Source organism: Lissotriton vulgaris, chromosome 1_1 (genome assembly GCF_964263255.1).
Source record: "Lissotriton vulgaris chromosome 1_1, aLisVul1.2, whole genome shotgun sequence".
Lineage (NCBI taxonomy): Eukaryota > Metazoa > Chordata > Amphibia > Caudata > Salamandridae > Lissotriton > Lissotriton vulgaris.
This window is the reverse complement of record NC_141685.1, coordinates 1,257,325,919-1,257,345,942: the sequence shown is the minus strand read 5'-3', so window position 1 is coordinate 1,257,345,942 and position 20,024 is coordinate 1,257,325,919. Positions and strand designations below refer to the sequence as shown.

At 43.0% G+C, this 20,024-nt stretch overlaps 1 protein-coding gene across 1 annotated transcript in view; it reads right to left on the bottom strand.

The window, feature by feature from the left end:
* Positions 1 to 20,024, bottom strand: part of NCKAP1L (NCK associated protein 1 like) — a 1,717,783-nt gene that overhangs the window by 1,418,093 nt on the left and 279,666 nt on the right. Inside the window, exon 8 of the mRNA XM_086964598.1 lies at positions 627 to 675. Coding sequence (XP_086820724.1) covers positions 627 to 675 — 49 coding nt within the window. The remainder of the gene's footprint in view (positions 1 to 626; positions 676 to 20,024) is intronic.

Genomic DNA, 20,024 nt, shown 5'->3' with positions numbered 1-20,024 from the left:
GTCCTTCCTCAAGAAATTCTACTCCCGCCTTGTGCCACATACTTTTGTAACGTACTGAACCTTGGTTGAGCCTAGATAAAATAGGTGTACTGTGTCTCCCAAGGGTGGTATGTTGGCCCTTCTGGGCTGACCACTTTGTATTGAAAGAACACAGAGAGAAACAATATGCCTCTCATTCTGGAGTTACTAAGGTAGCCTGCTGTCAAACAATAGCTGTGGTCTTTTTCATTAGGGGCCTGATGCACACCCTTTGCTTTATGACTGAAGTGGACACACCCCATAGTTTGCAAATAGCTTTGAGTCTAGCTTGCAGGTTCCAGTATCTGCATAACATAACATATATATTTAAAGTACCCAAACTTCATTGAACATCTTGATACTGGAATGCAAATGATTAACATCAAAGTCAGTGTTGCTCAGTTTGTCAATCGCCAGAAAGTAAGAGTCTGCGTAGATGTGCTTGGATATGAACCTGTGACTAAGGGGTATATACTAAATACAAATCCCCGTAGTTACATATATGTTACTTTTGCTTTTATTTAGCCACATAACAAAGAGGTACTTAAGAAACTGGACTGAAAAAGTAAAAGCAATTTGAAGTAGTAACTGAAGGATAAATATCTTACCAATGATCCAACGTTCCATAATTTCAACTGACAGGAATTCACAGGGCATCTGAAAAACAGGGTTGAAGAAGTTGTCTTATGATTATGAACCTTGATTTCAACCTCCTTTTCCATCATTCTCTTGCTTTTTGTATCCACCACCCTTCGGACCTTCAGCTTCTGTCTGCCATTCTCTCCCATCTTCACCTTTTTCCTCATTGTCACAACCCGCACGCAATAGCACTTTTTTCTCACCTAATTTATGTACTCTACTGCGCTCTCTTTATTCCACCACATTTAGCCTCCAAATACTCAACAAACTTCTGCTCCTTCTCTACCTTTAAACTTCTCAACTGTATCTAATACCTCTCCCCACATATTCCCATGATCATGACACAGGAGATGGAGATTCTGCCTCCCCTTCTCACCTTTCTCGCCCCTTGGGAGCCCATTTCCATCATTCACTCACATCCTCCTCTTCTTCTCTACACTCCACAACCCTCCTCACTCCAACTTCTTTCACTTTGACCACTGCTCTTTGATCTACCTCTCAAAATGAACTTCCTGTCTTTGGATAACGACCTGAAAAGGAGGCCTTCATAATGATCATTGAATTTAAAGAACCTACAGCCTGCTTAAATTAATTGTCTCTATTACAAATGCTAGTTGATGCTCTGGTCACTCATTGCATTGGAAAAAGCAAAAGAGCTACAGACCCTCATCAGCCCAAAGGTTCCAAGAGATCAAACACCCCGTACTAGCAGTACATACCCTAACAACCTCTTAACACACCCTCTCCATTATCTAACCAATCCTTTAAAGAACTAGTATTACATAGCATAAAATGTAAATCAACAGCTGTCCTAGGCTCCCTGCTGTTTTCAAGGAAATCTTATCTGTCAAACCCATCACAGAAGAGCACAACTGATTACCAGTGCCTTTACCAACTAATGGTATCATGACGAGAGAGCGTATATGTTCTTCTATGAAACTACTTATAAGGAAAACCTAGTTTGGATGACAATAACCCTATTAAATTCTGATAAACAGCAAATGAATTGTACTAGGTGAAAATAGTTTAAAATTCCGGTTACTTAAAAATGTTGGAATTTATAGGAAAAATCTACATTCTTTAAAATTGCCATGCTGGGTCTGTCATTCTAGAGGGACAGAATCTATATAATTCTCTGCAGTGAATCAGCTAAGAGTACAATTGAATACAAATAGTGGCCGCCCCTGAAGCTGCATCTATTGACACTGTCCACCACTCAACAGCACTGACCAAACCAAAGAATACTGGCATTCAAGATAAACCCTTGGATTGGATCCACTTCCATCCTGTTCACTGTCACTTTTTTTTTAACATATTTTTTATTTTGCAGTTTACACAAAGGAAACATCATACAACGGCACCTAGATGTGCACCTGAAAAAGAACAAGCTCATGAGAAGATAAATTCCCCTCCTACTCTCTCTACCTCCCCCAGATGTCAGACTGCTGATATGCATCAGAGAAGAAAAAAGAAAAAGAGACAATAGCAGAATTCCACAAATCGTTACCAGTTCGACACCCTTTCTGTTACCCAGTGGTGAGTATTCAATGCACCACAATCCTGATCGACCTCCTCCACCAGGGACTCCAGAGAGCAGTACTTGATCGAACCACCTCAGACCTTGAAACATTTTTGGGGACAACCCTCACTAGCATATTTAAGATGTTCTGTCTCCATATTAATATCCATGAACTGTCTCCATTTGTGTATTGTCGGGGGTTCACTTGTGCCCCAATACCATACTACATCACTCTGTGCCATCACCGGACCTAGACCACAGAACAGTAGTTTGGCTTGCGGAAGATCAACATCATTAGGGATCCCCTAGAAGAATGAACTTTGGCTCTGGTGGGATGGTCTCCTCCAGGATATTATTAAGCTCCTCAATAATCGTCACCCAGTACTCTTGAATTTGTGGGCAGCCGCAAAGTGTGTGGAGGAAACCCCCATTCTCATCCTTGCACCACAAGCAGGGCGGGGATATCGCCCTTCCATACCATGCAATCTCCGTCTGTCATAATAGACCCTGTGCAGAATCTCAAACTGAATCAGTCATAGTCATAACATCCCTCAGGTGCATCAAGTCGGCCTCCCAATCTATATCCTCAATATACCCCACATCACAAACCCACTTGTCTCCCAGCCTACCCAGGGTATCTGACATGTTGTTATTCAACATCCTGTAGGTAAGTGACATCGCTCCTTTCCCCAGTTCCCCCATTAGCAGTCACCCTTCTAGTGGAGCATATTCTGATATGCCCTCCCCTGTAGCCCACCCACCTACCAAGCATGCCATATCTGTTCATATTTCAAGATTTGGGCGGAGTGCATACCATTTTCACGTTGCATCAAGTGTAATGGCATAAGATCCCAACTTTCCAGCAAGTCCCACACCATAGAGGTACAGTAAGATCCAAGGACCAAACCCCTGCATCTGACCCATCTCGGCAAGCCAGGTACCCTCCCACTAGGGTGTTCCTTGTGTAATTTTGCGAGTTCAACCCAAACATCTCGTGGCATAGCCTCATGCTGCTATGGCCACTTGTGTGGCCAGAGAAGTCATTGTGACCCCTTCCCCTCGCAGAGGTAGTGCTTGTACAACCATATCCCCACTGCGCCCGTTCCAGTCTAAAGGGAGAGTGGCCATGAGGGCGAATACCCACTCATTATTATTGATTAAATGAGCCACCCAGTAATAAGCTTCTAGATCTAGGAATGCTAACCCCCCTATTGTAAGGATGACGTTGCAATGCTTTTTGGGCAATCCTGGGGTGTCCCCCATCCCACAACAGGGATCTCATGTACCCCTCCAACCTAGTAAACACCTTCTGATGCACCGGGTAGTAAGTGTTCTGTAGTACGTATAACAGATTAGGAGCAAGATCATTTTAAAGATGGTGGCTTGCTCCATCAGGGCAAGGGACAGCCCTTTCCATTTGTCTGTATTATCCTGAAAGTTTTTGCCCTCCCTCCCTAGATTTCTGCATAGGCAGAGGTCCCTCTCCGGCATCACAAAGATCCCCAGATATTTAAAGCCATCCTGCGGGAGTTGGGACCTGTAAGTTGAGTTAGCCCCATACTCCTCAAATAGTTGAACAATCTTTGGGGGATTGTTGATCAGATCTGTACTATAAAGCAAGATGTAATTCACTTAAAGCAACATCTTTTCTTTCGCATCCTCTACCTCAGATATGTTTGAATTCACTACACATGCCAAAGACTCTTTGGTAAGGGCAAACAAGAGAGGGCGTGGAGACACCCCTACCTGGTCTCCATAACAATGGGGAAATCAGCAGACATCATCACATTTACTTTCAATGCCGCAACCGGGAAATGGTAGGGTGAGGCTTCCAGTATTTGGGATGAAACCCAAAAGGCCAGTGCACTGCGTGGCATGCCTTCTCCGTTTCTAGATCAAGAAAGACGTGTGCAGCCGGTCGGTCCCTCACCTTGTTCAACCAGTTGTACACCCACCTGATCCCTGTGTATCAGGGTTGTAATTATAGTGCAGAAGCCGTAAGGCCAGTATCATAGCCAAAATCCTAACCTCTATATTAATTAATGAAATTGAGTGTATTGATTCACAATGCTCCTTCGGCTTGCCTTCCTTGAGGATCACTACAATGGTGTCACTTCATGGATCTGGTGGAAGATCTCTGAAGTGACACCATTGTGGCATGTGTAGTGAATTCAATCATATCTGAGGTAGAAGATTTAACCTCCTGTCATATAGATATATATTGCCTGTATGCTGTGTTACGTTAGCATGAGCTTTTTAGGACTTTAAACACCATTTTACCTTTCTGCTGCATTTGCACACAACACATAGCTGTTGATTTAGCTTTGAGCCTAGTAGAATGTTTTTTATTCATGCGAGAATAATATGTTGTTACTCTGATATCAGCCTTACTTGGCGAGCTGTGTCTGTACAGTGAGTACAGAAACCTTCAAGGATATCTCAACACAGTGGTTGTTGTGAGCTCTGATCTGCGCACGTTCCTAGACATAACATAAATGCAGCTGCGGCCAAGTTCTGGCTTTAGGCGCGTTTTATATTGCTTTGCACTACAGCATACAAACACACTTGATGGTGCTTAGCATGCAGAGAGCTGGTGGAAGATGATGTGATCCCTTACCACTAGGATCTTGAGGTATGGGCCCGCCCTGCTAAATCCCAAAGAGACCTTCTTAGATATAATATGATATACTAGCTAGGGAGGGTGAGAATTAGGTGTTACTAAACCCTATTCATTTTGGCATAATACCATGCTTTCACGATTTGTGTTCTATGGACTAGTGACTATGTTGATTACTTTGTTTCTTATAATATGTTTGCTTGTATTAGCTAAGATACTGCTTTTGAGAACACTTCATTAGTGAATAAACATTTCAAATATGCACGTGTCCTATTTTACTCCTTGTTCTGGATTGAAATGATGGTATAACGAAAGAGTGTTCATGTGTTCCACGTTACCTGAGGTGTACTAAGTCCATGTTCTGGTTTGTCTAAGCATTGGGAGTTTGTGATAACCAATGAGACACTGTAGCTAGTCTGGTAGGGGATTTTTGGGTACTAAGGTGAGTTTTGGCACACCCTAATTCACTGAGGTTCCAAGCCTCTATGCACAGTTCTGTATGAGCACAGAATCCCTGCGACATGGCGCCCAATCGTTGGTGGTCTTATTGCATGATACTTGAGTAGTACATCATTCGGTCCTTAACCCCTTCACTGTTGTTTCCGGTTAACGGTGGTGTCGGACAAACCTACCTGTATTCGTATGGGTCCTTTCAAGCTTGAATCTTTCTAAAACGGTTTCATTGAGTTACTACCCAGTTGTGCTACAAAGTTTCCTTTGTACCTTTTTCTTTCTGTGTCACTATGGCTGTGGTGCACATTGCGCAACATAGCCGCATTGCGGTGCGCAATCATTTACAGAATTATAATGTCCCCGAAGATGGCTTGGCCGTTATTATGGTGCTGAGTGCAGAGGTGGCTTACCCATATGAGATTTTTTACTCATGGGTGACTTTCCCAGCTATGAACGCAGATACGCGTGTGTTCGACACGTACACTCCCACGGCTGTGCCACAGGAATATGCACCGTATAGGGCACAGGAGATTCCTATAGATACTTGGCAGCATCGCGTTTGGTTTAATGGCGCCCTACCCCACTCTTAGACACCTCCGAGGTTGGGTCCTTTGTCCATTCCTGGCGCAACTTGGCCTGTTTTGGCTGGATTTACGCCTCATCCTCAGCACGGGGAATGTAACGTGGCTGAGTTAAGATGACTAGATGTAGTCACAATTAGCGTTATTCGGTTGTTTGTGCAATACATTACCCGTAATCTCCCGGGCGGGGCCCCGGGTGGTGCGGCGCTTCCTGCGGGACAGGGCAGAATGAAGCTCAGTCCCGTTATGGTCAACGCTGTGATGGGCAAACGCCCCCAAGAAAAGGATGATTTTCCTTTCTGGCTTGCTGAGAAGTTTGACCAGCTGGAAGCAGTATTTCCCAACACGTCTCCTGGTGAAAAACACAGGATTCTGACAATTAGCTTACCGAAAGACTTGACCCCTGATATCGGTGACTGTGAGACCTGGGGTAAGACATTTGCGGCGGTCTACACGAGGTGTTACGGCACTCCGTCTATGACTGTCCTGCTGACGGTCTTTAAACGTGTTCAGGATGAACACGGACCGGAGGCGGCGGTTGAATTGGGTATGCGTCTCTGTGGCACCTATGATGTGGTTTCCGATCTCATACTTGCTAATGTCAAGGGGGATGCGGTAAACTTTCAGGTTGCCAATGCTTTGCAGGTGATTCCCGATGCCGAAAAACCCCGGCAGTTGGCGAGGATTATTTTGGCGGCTTATAAAACCGTGGGCCGCAATAGTAGGGGTCTCAAGCCTTTTTCTACTAAAGAGAAAAAAACAACCCCAAGGGCAGAAGTCGGAAACCGACGACCAGCCCAAGACCAAAAAACAAAATTGGCCTAAAAAACAAAAACAGGGAAAGCAACAACAACACCAGAAACAGGAGTCTCGTCCTGCGTCTCCATTGCCTGCGCCCACAGAACGTGTTTATGACTTGCGCGATCGCCCTATGATAAAATCACCTGATCGTTTTCAGGTTTCTGACCAACGCTCTCCTCGTTCTTCTCAGGAGTCATCGGCCTTTTCGACTGTTGGTGGAGGAAGCAGCAGGGGTCGGGTCGGGGTGGTCAGCAAGGACGTGACCAGCCCCGCCCGAAAGACGGTAAAGGCAAGCAGGACGATTCTACACCAAAGAGACCCCAGTTTCAGAAAAAGAAAGTCGCTGCTTTAACAGCACACAGATAGGCCACAGATAGTGAGAACCCAGCTTCGGAATCTGACATGGGCTCTGGCCTTGCTGGACAGCACGGCAGAGATTACCATAGTGTGAGAGGCCCTGCGTCCACTACTGAAGGTGACAGCGACTGACCTTTATGTTGTTGTGGAGACAGCTGACACTAGAGTAGCTTCACCTGACAGACTCTATGAAATTGTCTTATTCATTGAAGGTGACATTCAACCTACCATAGAAGAGGTATTTTGGAAGAATCTTACGACTACTTATGACATTTTGTTAGCGGAGGTTGACTGGCCCCCACTTTTTGGGCTCGCGGCTCCAAGAGGGGAGGAGGTAATCCTCCCTAGTTTCGGGCACACTGTCTCGAAGGAGCAGGCGCTGAATTTTGCAGAAGAGTGGACTAAAGCCCTTGCGCCGGCTCTGTACCGTACACACTGTGGATGGGATAAATTTTACCCACACCACGAAATTCCTTTACGGTCTATGCCTCAGCCTCAACCTCAATATCTCATAAATCGCAAAGCGAAGGCTTCCATTGCGGAAATCCTTGAACAATTGGAATATCAAGGTGTGATTGAAACTTGTGTGTCACCAATGAATAACCCTCTTTTTACGGTGACCAAGCCTGACGGTTCAAATCGTTTGGTATTGAATTACCGGCATTTAAACTCGCATTGCCGTACCTGTGCAGTACAGAATACTCACGGCTCTGCTTTAGTGGATAGTCTTGTGCGTAAGCGGTTTAAAACCACGCTTGACATTTCCCACGGTTTTTATGCCCACCATTTGGATGGTCTGAGTTCCCAATGGACCTCTTTTACTTGCGGCGGTGTCCAAAAACATTTCAAACGTTTACCGGTGGCTACAAAATAGTCCTGGAATGTTTGCTGCCCACATACTCTCTCTCTTATAGAGAGTTGACCCAGATGCTTGTTCATATGTGGATGACATTTATCTCACGGATGATGAACTGTGGGAGCATCTGTGTCGAGTTGACCGCTTAATTTGGAGCTTTGCGGACTTCGGTTACGAATTCAACTTTGCAAAATCGCACATTGCACAGTACACAGTGTTGTTCCTGGGCTACGAGCTCAACAATGAAGGACGAGGATTAGCTCCTCACTTCTTGGAGAAATGCGCACAATTGCGCGCTCCGACAACTCTGAAGAAATTACAGTCTTTGCTGGGATTTTTGAATTTCGGGAGGACATACATACCGGAATATGCCCAGCGTATCAAGCCCTTTTATGCTTTGATACAACCAAATTGTACAAAATCAAACTGGCTGCCTGAGCACTCGGCTATACTGCAATCTTTGCAGGCTGATCTGCTCGCTTCTAAATACTTATTTACTCGTGATAATCACACCAACCTGGTGATAAGAATCATCCCTGGGACGGTGGGTTTCACATACCTTACTTTTAACGGAGGAGACACCGTACCAATTGCTTACAAGTCACACTTGTACACTTCGGCTGAAATGCAATTTTCCACTGTGGAGAACGTTTTGACGGCTGTACAGATGGCGATTCTGAAAGAACGCACTCTGTCACAGGGAAAATGCATGTTGGTGGTTACCCCGTGTACTGCTTTGGAGGCAGTTACGAAAGCCAGTGTACCTAATTCTAAAGCTTTGCACCCTCGGTAGATACAATAGGCAACATCATTGTCATCTCCGGATGTCACGTTTATTTTTGATGCCTCCTTACGGTCGCAGGAGTTTTTGCAATATGAGTTTGTTCATCCTGCACCTTTGGCTATGCGGCCTTTGGAGGATTTCCATTGCATCATATACACTGATGTTTCGGCGCAGATTGCGCATGGTTCTAAACACGCCTACGTTTCTGCATACGCCATTGTGGTAGGTGCCATGGTGAACGATGAGTTCAAGTCCAGAGTCGTGCACACGCAGACTCTAGGGGACTGCACCGCACAATTGGCGGAGCTTCATGCTCTGATGCTTGCATTGGAGTACGCTGATCCTAGTGTGACAACTCTTATCGTAAGTGATTCTTACTACTGTGTCCAGTCTTACAATGAGAACTTGTTCTTTTGGATTCAGAATGATTTTCGTGATTCCAAGGGTAGCACAATAAAACATAAAATGATCTGGGTCCGAGTGGCTGAGCTTAAATAGCAGTTGCCACTTGTGTTTGTAATTCATACTCTCGGTCACCACCGCGTGGGAGTCCACGCTGTTGGCAACTCGCTTGCTGATGGAGCAGCAAAATCAGCAGTATTGACATATTTAGTTGCAGCAGTCACACGGTCCAAAAGTAAGATTGATGATGATATCTTGGTGGCAGTTGCGGCCACTGAGAAGGGAGGTAAATATCCTATGGGGTTCCCTTCGAAGTACACATACCACTTAAGTCCCGATAAGGTTCCTTATGTGAAAATTCCTGAAGCTGGGGAGAGATTGATTCCTAACTTGGATCGCAGAAATACACTGATCATAGGGGCCCATGAAGGTGTTGCGTCTGCGCATGCGGGCGTTTCAGCCACTGTTTCTCAATTACAACAAAGTTTTTGGTGGCGGGGACTGTACAAACAGACGCGTGACTATGTCCTTCAATGTGACATTTGCCAGCAGATTAAGCTTTCAACTGCTACGCGTCCGCCCCAAACACAGTTGTTCATTTCTAATAAACCATTAGGTTGTGTTTATTTAGATCACTGTGGTCCTTTTTCTTCTGATACTGCGTATAAGTACATCTTAGTAGCAGTTGATAGATGCACACGCTTTGTATGGGCCTGGCCTCATTGCAACGCTGATTCATGGACTGTCATCAGGGATTTGCGTGTCTTTGTAGGGATTTTTGCCTGTGGTACCTTCCATTTGGATCAGGGTCCTGCTTTCGCTTCTAAGGCGTATAGGGATGCCATGGCTTTGATGGGGGTCCAAGTCAAGTTTTCGTATCCATACGATCTGAGGGTAATAGTGTTGTGGAACGAATGAACTGTGACTTAAAGCAATCACTGACAGCTCGAGTTATAGGCACAGGCAGAAACTGGCTGGCCCATCTTAATGGCATGCAGCGTGCTCTTAATAATCTCCCTAGAAGGTCTCTGGGTGGGCGGACCCCATACGAAATGCTCTTTGGTATCAAGATGTATGTCCCGGACCTTGACCGCCTAGACAAGGTTGGTTCGGCTGCCTCCTTTGACGTAGATGAACATTGTAATGTTTTACAGACTCTACAAGAGACGAGAGACAGTCTTGCAAAGGAACATTTGCCCTCCGCTTTGGATGATGCGTTGTAGATCCTGGTAGTTGGCTGGCTACCCCAAGTTGGAGAACTGGTTCGGGAGAAGATCGATAATAAGAAGGAATTTGGTCCCTCATATCGTGCTCCGGTTCCAGTGCTTGGTGTGAAGGGCACAAGAACAGTCATTTTACCACCGCTTCCAGGTCGTAAAGAAAACAGGTATATCTCCATTGACAATGTCAAAATACACAGAGTGCCCGATTCTTCTTAGCATGACACCGGCAGTCTCATGTCCTTCGATGGTGAGAAATTCTGTATTGACCACTGCTTCGGATCATGCACCGGAGGTGGCCCTTGAGATGCCTGCAGTTTCAAGTCCTTTATTGAGTGCTTTGCCTGGTACTCGCCTTGATGATATAGACTACACCTACCCAACTGACTTATCGATGCCTGATTTGCAAACTCGTTTAGCCACAGAATCCAGATTTTCATTTGACACTATTTCACAAACTTCAGGGAAGCCAACAAGGCTTAGGCCATATGCAACTTTGTTTAAAAAACATTTCTTGATTCCCCCTTGGACTTACATCTGGTTGGGATTTTTTTCGCTTTACCTTTTTATGTCAATTGGTTTTGTGTTTTATTTTTTCCGATTCATCAATGGACATTATGTCAAGGAGAGAACATGCATTCGACATCTAAATGGAACATTGGCTCCCCACTCCTCATCACATTCTGCCTACAGATTGAAGAGAGACTTGGCCTTTGTTAACATCACTGCGTGGCCTGTCCTGGATGGGATAGTCTGGGATGCAGTTAAATTTCAAATCCATGGCCCGACTGAAGTTATTAATGTTCCTAATGTGCTTAGAGTTAACATGGGGGATGTGGTTCAAAAAAACATACGTTCTGATGATTGGGATGTTCAGGCCGTAGAGGCTTTGTTTGCGGATTTGAAATATTATGCTGCCTTTGATGCTGAGGATTTATATTTACAATCTGCTAATTATGGTGATTTGTTTTGCTTCCAACTTTTTGGCATTCACTACTTACATAAAACTAATTCCAGGAGGAGTACTGTAAACTATACTCAGTGGGAGCATTGTCCAGCTCCTTTAAGAGGCAGCTTGAATACATTTTTGAAAAAGTACACTTATTTTACTGACTTTAATCAGTCCAATCCCACTTCATTTTATTTTAAAATGACAGATAAATCCATGTCCAAAGTTAGACTAACCGATACTAAGTTATTGTACTCGAAGTCCTTTCTAGACCAGCTAGCTGTTGGTGGCTACGAGTTGTGGAAGGAAACTATTGACCTTAAATCAGTTTGGGGTTCTAAAAGTGGCAGGTACAAGGCACTGAGGCTTTGCACCGTGCATGTCTCATCCCAAGTCATATGTTGTTTTTTAATTCTACCATCTCACAGACAACATGCTTTGGATTGGCTACATCTAAAAATTAAATGCTCCTTCCTTCCCTGATTTGGAAGAATATTCGGGTTGGGAAAATGCAACAAAATTTTCGATTAGAGAGTTGCAGACCCTATTGCTAAATTCTTCCTTTAACATATCCAGTTTGGATCCCAAGGGTTGGTTGATGTGGCACAGAAGTGCAGATTCATGCCAACATCATTTTTTGGGCCTGGCTGAGGGTTTTAGACAGGTCAGAGTAGATCCCCGTTTTGAGAGTGACCATTCTGTAACCACTTATTCAGTAGGCATATTGTGTCAGAATTGGCTCAAACACTCTAGATTGGCGTCAGTCAAACTGCATTTGTCTAAACTGACTGACGTGGTTGATTTGAATGATTTCATAAAAGGCCTGGCTAGAGGTAGGTCTAGAAGATGGATATATGCCGTTTATAATGAACTCTGGAAAACATCACAGATTGAAGCGGCTACCCGCCTTAGGGCTATTGATCAAGCTAATTTGGAAAAAAGTGCTTGCAGTAGTGGATAACAGCATTAACACACTTTCCTCCCGCATTTACACGTTGGATATTATTGTGTCATCTGTTGTTGAAATTGTACAGGATGAAGTGTCTGTTTTGTACCATGGCCAACATCAATTATGTTCTATTATGCAGTTTGCATGGACCCTGCAGACACTGAAAAACGGAAAAGTGCCTTGGAATTACATTAATATCTCATCTCTATTTGCCCCTTTTAATTTGACTGAAAAACAACGTTTGCTTTCAATGAGAGATGCTTCTTTTTCTATGTTACACATTGAACGATTGAAGTCTTTGCCCCTTTCAGTGGCAGAGGCCACTGCTGCTACGTGGCTTATCCATGGGTTAATAACTTTACCATTTGCCCTCATCCAGTTTACAAATTGCATGAAATATTTTGCCATTGGTCGATACGAGCCTCTTGGTAGCTCCTATTTACATGAAGCCTGGTCACTCCCTTTCACTTACAGATGCCTTAGGGACAGAAAGGAAGTTTATCTGAAAGGAGAGGAGTGCACAGAGACACCAGATCACTCATTAATGTGTAGACACATACAATTGCATGGCTCCTGTAATCAGGAACGGCCTAATTTAGCGTGTGTTTTAAAAGGTACACCCGTGCCCACTATTGTCCCGACTTTTACTTTATTAGCAAACTGTAGTTATTTACTTTTAAATAATGAAGATTGCTGTGGGTTATTGAAAGGCATAGCTTATGTTGTAACAGTCAGTGAGCGTGTGGTTTGCTGTAAAAATGTGTTGTACCACCCACGCATGGGAACCTGGATGTTTCCATCTGGCCGAGGATTCCCACCTTGAAGTCAGAGCTCAATAAGATGAGCAGAATAAGAGCCTTATTGTCACAAAAAGAAGTTGCCCTGACATCTGCTCGTGAAACATTTGTCCTTCACGTAGCTAACACCCGCACAGAAGTGCATGCTTTATTAAACACTGACCTGCCCTTACATTTCGGGGAGCTGATTCATACAATCTTTAACGCGTCCTCCACTTCGGGGCTGGCTCATTTTTTTAAGGTAGTGAGCAGTGGTCTAGTGACTTATTTCCAAAAGATATTTGGAGTCATTCCTGCTTTCTTCATTTCAATCTTTTCCAGCCTATTTGGTGGATTTCCCATTTTACTGGCGCTGGCTGCTGGCTTTTTGGTGCTATTTTGTTTTATTCAAAATGTTTAGCCCGTCCTGTGTTCGCAGACGAGCTGTCGCAGTTAGCACTGTTTCACAACAGGATGCTTGAATACTATGGTGCGCTGCCACTCGCCACCTTGAGTGCAGCATATGGATTATCGTTTCGATTTTCCTATTTCACCTGTGTCCAGCCTGTCTTTCATTGCCTGAGCTGCGATTTTGACTGGGCCCTGGATTTGTATCTCTGCAATTTGGTGTCTCCTGAAGTGGATTTTAATCATCTCATGAGTCCCTTAGCTACTCATGAATTGCTTTGTTCTGACGGAGGGATTATGGCCTTTGCAGCGAAGCATGGAGTACTGGGTCGTTGGAATATATTCGCAGCTGCGCGAGATTTCTTGGCACACAGCTTCATTGAAAACCCACCGAGTTGTCCTCTGATGGTACTAGAGGCTCCGGTAATTGAAGAGCATGTATGTTCTTTCTCACTATTGAATTGGATAGCTGAGTTATATTCGGAAGATAACAGTGACTTCCTTTTGGAAGCTGTTGCTGCTTATTTTGCATACTCAGTTTTAGGCTGACTCCTATTGAGGCCTTTAATATCATGATGTTTTTTTTCTCTTTTCTCTCTCAAGATTTTTTCGAAAATGGACAATTTTTTATATCAGACCTATTGGCTTTGATAACATTGGACATTACGTTGTCATGTTGGTGAGATTTTTTTGGGCGAACTAAATTATTTTTCCTCACCAGCTTGAATTTGAACTGATTACTTTATTGAACTCTGCATTTCAAAATTGAGTCCCTTATCTTATCTTATTTTATCTTATCTTATCTTATCTTAACCGTGCTCGGATCAAGGGAGGGTGTCATATAGATATATATTGCCTGTTTGCTGTGTTAAGTTAGCATGAGCTTTTTAGGAGTTTAAACGCCATTTTACCTTTCTGCTGCTTTTGCACGCGACACATAGCTGTTGCTTTAGCTTTGAGCCTAGTAGAATGTTTTTGATTCATGCGAGAATATGTTCTCACTCTGATATCAGCCTTGCTTGGCGAGCTGTGTCTGTACAGTGAGTGCAGAAACCTTCAAGGATATCTCAACACAGCGGTTGTTGTGAGCTCTGATCTTCGCACGTTCCTAGTCATAACATACATGCAGCTGCGGCCAAGTTCTGGCTTTAGGCGCGTTTTATATTGCTTTGCACAAGAGCATACAAACACACTTGATGGTGCTTCGCATGCAGAGAGCTGGTGGAAGATGATGTGATCCCTTACCACTAGGATCTTGAGGTATGGGCCCGCCCTGCTAAAACCCAAATAGACCTTCTTAGATATAATATGATATACTAGCTAGGGAGGGTGAGAATTAGGTGTTACTAAACCCTATTCATTTTAGCATAATACCATGCTTTCACCGTTTGTGTTCTATGGACTAGTGACTATGCTGATTACTTTGTTTCTTATAATATGTTTGCTTGTATTAGCTAAGATACTGCGTTTGAGAACACTGCATTAGTGAATAAACATTTCAAATATGCACGTGTCCTCTTTTACTCCTTGTTCTGGACTGAAATGATGGTATAACGAAAGAGTGTTTATGTGTTCCACGTTACCTGAGGTGTACTAAGTCCATGTTCTGGTTTGTCTAAGCATTGGGAGTTTGTGATAACCATGAGACACTGTAGCTAGTCTGGTAGGGGATTTTTGGGTACTAAGGTGAGTTTTGGCACACCCTAATTCACTGAGGTTACAAGCCTCTATGCACAGTTATGTATGAGCACGGAATCCCTGCGACACTCCTTTAACATGTTCAAAAGATTGCTGCTGATCATTCCCTATACCAAATGGTAGAAATGAGGTGGGTCAGCCTGCTTGGTTTTGACAGCCAGGTACTGGAACAAGATCTCCCTCCCACTCAATTGCAATCCGGATAAAAAAGTGTTTCGAAGGCAATTGAAAACTCATCTATTTAAATTGTAGGGTGGTTGTTATCCTCCTTGTGGCCATCTGCCTTAGCGCCGGGACACTCTCATAGTAGCCGAGCACTCTATCCATCCTTTCATTCATTTATTTAACAGACGTAGCCCCAGCAACCCAGTAGAATGCTTATTGATATTGTTGGGCCCCGGTTCTCAGCTTTTCTATAGCAGACTGGACCTCGGGCGATGTGACGTCAGCCTGAGGACATCTCACACCTCTTCATCTAACTCCTGAGTGTCCACTGTTGCCAGATAGTGTGCAGTGAAAAAAATGCACCATGAAGCGTTTGGGCCCTGTAACACAGCCAGTAATATCAGGCAAATTCCTCCTTGATGTACCAGTCAAAGTCTTATGTCTCACTTCTGGACCCACAATCTTTTGCACCCACATTTCTTTCCTGCTCAACCATGCCAGGAGTTTTCCTGCCTTATCACCCAGTACGTATAACCGAATAAGTGTTGTATGCATGTGCTTCTTCGCCCCCTCCTGTGCTAAGTCCTGATATTCTGCTCCCAGGATTTCTAACTTCCTGAGCATAGGTGGGGGTGTCTATTACCACACTTGGGACTCTCTCTAAATCAAGGAGCTGACATTCAAGGTCTTCCAAGGCCCTCACTGCTTTCTTACTCTTTTGGGCTACTAAGGGGCATATTATCAATAAACAGCGTTAACATTATCGCCACTTTAGCAGAGAAAAATGGCGCTAAAGCGGCAATAATGGGCTTGATAATACGCCCTTGTGAATTCCCATAGAAGCCCATGTTCTGGTGTGAACATGGGATTCTATGGGAATTCTCTACGGTGTATTATCAAGCCCATTATCGCCACTTAACTGCCGCTAAAGCGGCGATAATGTTAACGCCGTGCTTGATAAAATGACCCTTCATTCCCACAACACCACTCTGGAGGTAACTGAGTGCTCGGTTTCCTTGAAGTAAAGTTTGGTGTCAACTTGAAGCCCAAAGATAACCTCTGCAAGTCCCACGCACTGAGTTTCCACCCAGTCCCCTTCCCTTCACTTTGCAATATATTTCACTACTTAGAAATTATACTCTTGATTTGGCTGGAGTTTGCAGAAAACTTCCAGACAAATGTATATCTGGAATGCAAGGGTTTTCTATGTTGTTGTAATGTCTCTACTTTTTGTATGTAATTGAGTTATTGAATCCTGGATAACAGTTTTAGGGTATCCACATTTGATGAACTGCTCAGCATATTCTTGTAAAAAATGTTCAATAAATCTGGTTCAGATGGTATCCATTTTATTCTCATAAATTGAGATTACAGAAGTTGTTTCTTCAATGCTATGAAGTTAAACCAGTTACAAATACAACAACTAGAGAGAGAGGGAAGAGACACTCTCAGTCCCCCAGGTTATTATTATAAACAACAAAAGAGTGTCACCAGGAGAAAATTTGTGCGTAAAGCACAGGATTTGAGAAGGAGAGAATGTAATCAACCTATGAGGAAGTCACTAGGGATTTCTTAAGAAGCCCTCACTCACCACCCTGGGTGGTGACATGCTTCATCATCGGGCCCACCAGGAGAAGCCGAATGCCTCCCTGGTGTGCTGCAATGCCAGATTACTGCGGAGCTGGGTTTTTTTGTGTGACAGTGATGTGAAAAAAGTGGGTTTAAAAAATGCCAACAAGCTATACCAAACAAAAAACTTTATTCTGTGGTTAGCCAGGCATTGGTTAAAAAGTATGTGTCGGGAAATTTACCAACTAATGTGTTGGGTGTTTTCCCCTTTAGAGTGGGGTCCAGTTATAACAGTTTTAACTGTCAGTACTTTTTCAAAACAAAACACCCTTGTTTGCAAAGATTCACTCTGTTTGTATATCTGAACATCTGAAAAAGACAGCTTGTCTTTTTCCATTGTGTGAGTAAATTGAATATTTGGATGGCTTATATTCAGTTGAACAATGTTATCCTGTGAACTTTGACGTGAGCCTGACTATATGATAAGCCTTAACAATATTGGAGAAACTGGGGACCTCTGTGAATCTCATAGATGTACCATTTTTTGGTAGAAAAACAATTTCCATTCCAATCAAAGTAACTGTGATACAAACAAAAGTGCAAGAGCTCAATGAGAAACACCTTATTTGCTTGCAAGCCTTCATGCCTCAACAATGCCCATTCAATGGCTTCGATTCCATCCTTATAGCAAATCGATGTATACAAAGCATTGACGTCTATAGTGCATAACCATATTTCTTGCTCCGTCTCATAATCAATATCTGACAATTGATTGAGGAAAGATGATGTGTCTTTTACATATGACCTCATGGCCTGTACAGCAGGTTGGAAGAAGTAATTGAGGTACTTCCGTAAAGGTTCATGAAAGTAAGCAGATGCTGCCACTGTCTGTCTAAAAGGTGGATCAAATAAGTTCTTGTAAATCTTCGGTAACATATACAGTTATGTTCTCTGCAGAAAGGTTGTAAACAAGTACATCTTAGTCTTTTCAGACATCCATTCCATCTCTACTGCTTTGTTCAAAATTGCTTACAGACTGTCTTAAAATGATTGAGTTGGGATCACCTTCCAATCTCATGTAAGTTTTATGCAGATATCAATTATGAGATGGTTAAAGAAATATGGTTATGTACCATAGCAGGCAAAGCTTTATGTACTTTGATTTCCCATCAGGAAGGAATTAAAGCCATTGAATGGGCAGAGTTCAGGCATGAAGACTTCCAAGCAAATAAGGTATTTCTCATCAAGCTCTTGCACTTTTGTTTGTATCACAGTTATTTTGAATGGAATGAAAATACTTTTCTCCAAAAAGTGGTACATCAATGGGATTCATGGGGACCCCAAGTTACACTAATATTGTTACGGCTAATATAACTAAATGTCACATGGAGTCAATATTTAAAAATGTATTTGAGATATGTAGATTAGGGCTGGGCGTAGTTTGCGAAGTAGCGCTACGCAAAGTGCAGTTTGCGAGCTACTCGTAGCACTACGCGAACTGCGTAGTACCCTGTTCACACTGTGCAAGATGCCGTTTTCAATGATTGCACTGTGCGGACAAGCATCCGGCATTGTACAATCATTGAAAACGGCATCTTGCACAGTGCGAGCTGTAGATTTCTGCCGCTCGAGTAGATTTTTACTCGATCGCAGCTTTCTCAACTAGTACTGGTAGTTTCTCATCACGAGCGGTCGCGAGCATACGCGACCACTCGCAATGAAAAACCTGACCTCCCGGCGTTGAGAATCTCGCCGGGAGATATGTTTTCCATGCTTGCGATCAGCAACTTGATGTTGCTGATCGCGAACGAGGAAAAAGTCTTGCCGGGATGTCATTCAGTTTGCTCACGGTCGCCAAATTGAATTGAGGACCGCGAGCAAGCAAAAAATGACCACTATGCTACGCGTGTTTCCACTGTGCTACGTGCAGTTCGCGTAGTTAGAAGTAGCGCAAATTACGCAAGCGTAGCGTAGTGCTTTGCCCAGGGTTAATATAGATGACATTTTTATCATGTGGTCAGGTTCCCGTCAAAGTCTACAGGATAACATTGTTCAACTGAATATGAAAAATCCAAATATTCATTTTACTCACAATTATCGAAACAGACAAGATCACTATTTTAGATGTTGGGTTATACAAATAGAGTAGATTGTTGCAAACAATGGTGTTTCAAAATTACTGAGAGGACTAACACTTTGCTCTATTCAAGCTTTCACCGCATAGCATTGAAGAAAAATCTTCCATATTCTCGATTTATGAGAATGAACTTCTGAACCAATTTTCACGGAACATTTTTTACAAGAGTATGCTGAGTGGTTTACCAAACGTGGATTGCCTAAAAATTGCTATAAAAGATTCAATAACTCGATTCCTTACAAAAAGTAGAGGGTCATTGTTACAACAACATAAGAAACCATTGCATACCAGATTCACATTTGTCTCAAAGTTTTCCACAAACTCCAGTCAAATCAAGAGTATCATTTCTAAGAGGTGGGATATATTACAAAGTGAAAGACTTCCGAACTTTATTTAAAGAGAAGCCGTTATTTACCTATCAATTCTCGAGCAATCTGAAATAAATGTTGATAACCTCAAGCACACAGTCACACAATAAAGTTGGACAGGGTACACTAAGATGCGGAAATTGTACTCATTGCAACAATGTCATTGTGAGCAAAACCCTGACTCACCCCCATCATGGAAATAAAATGATATTGAAACACACATCTAATTGTGACCCGAGCAATAGTGTTTACTCTCTCAAGTGCCCGAATGGTTTGATGTACATAGGCAGGACAACTTGCAAAATAAAGTAAGAATAATTGAACATAAAAGCAACAATTACAATAAATTGAAATCATCGAGTGTTGGCATGCATTGGCAGGCATCGAAACACAATGTTAGCCCATTGCAGTTCCAAATCCTGGATGTTGTCGAATTGAATAAGGGGGTTGACAAAAACAAAATTGTTGCAGAGAGAAATTTACTGGAAAAATCAGTAGAACACACTACAACCCTTTGATTTGAATGCAGACTTCAAATGGCTTTTGTCTTATAATATGTGGCTGGATAACCGTTGAATGAAGAACATGAAAAATGTTTTGTGTTTGAGAACTTATAATTTTGTGCTTGCAAAGTTTTCTTATTTCTAAATGAATATAATGTTTCTATTTGTCTATCTATTTTTGTATCTTATCTCTGGTTTTATTTCGTTTTTCATCAGTATCCACATGGAGGTTTTGTTTAACTACTCCACTTGTTC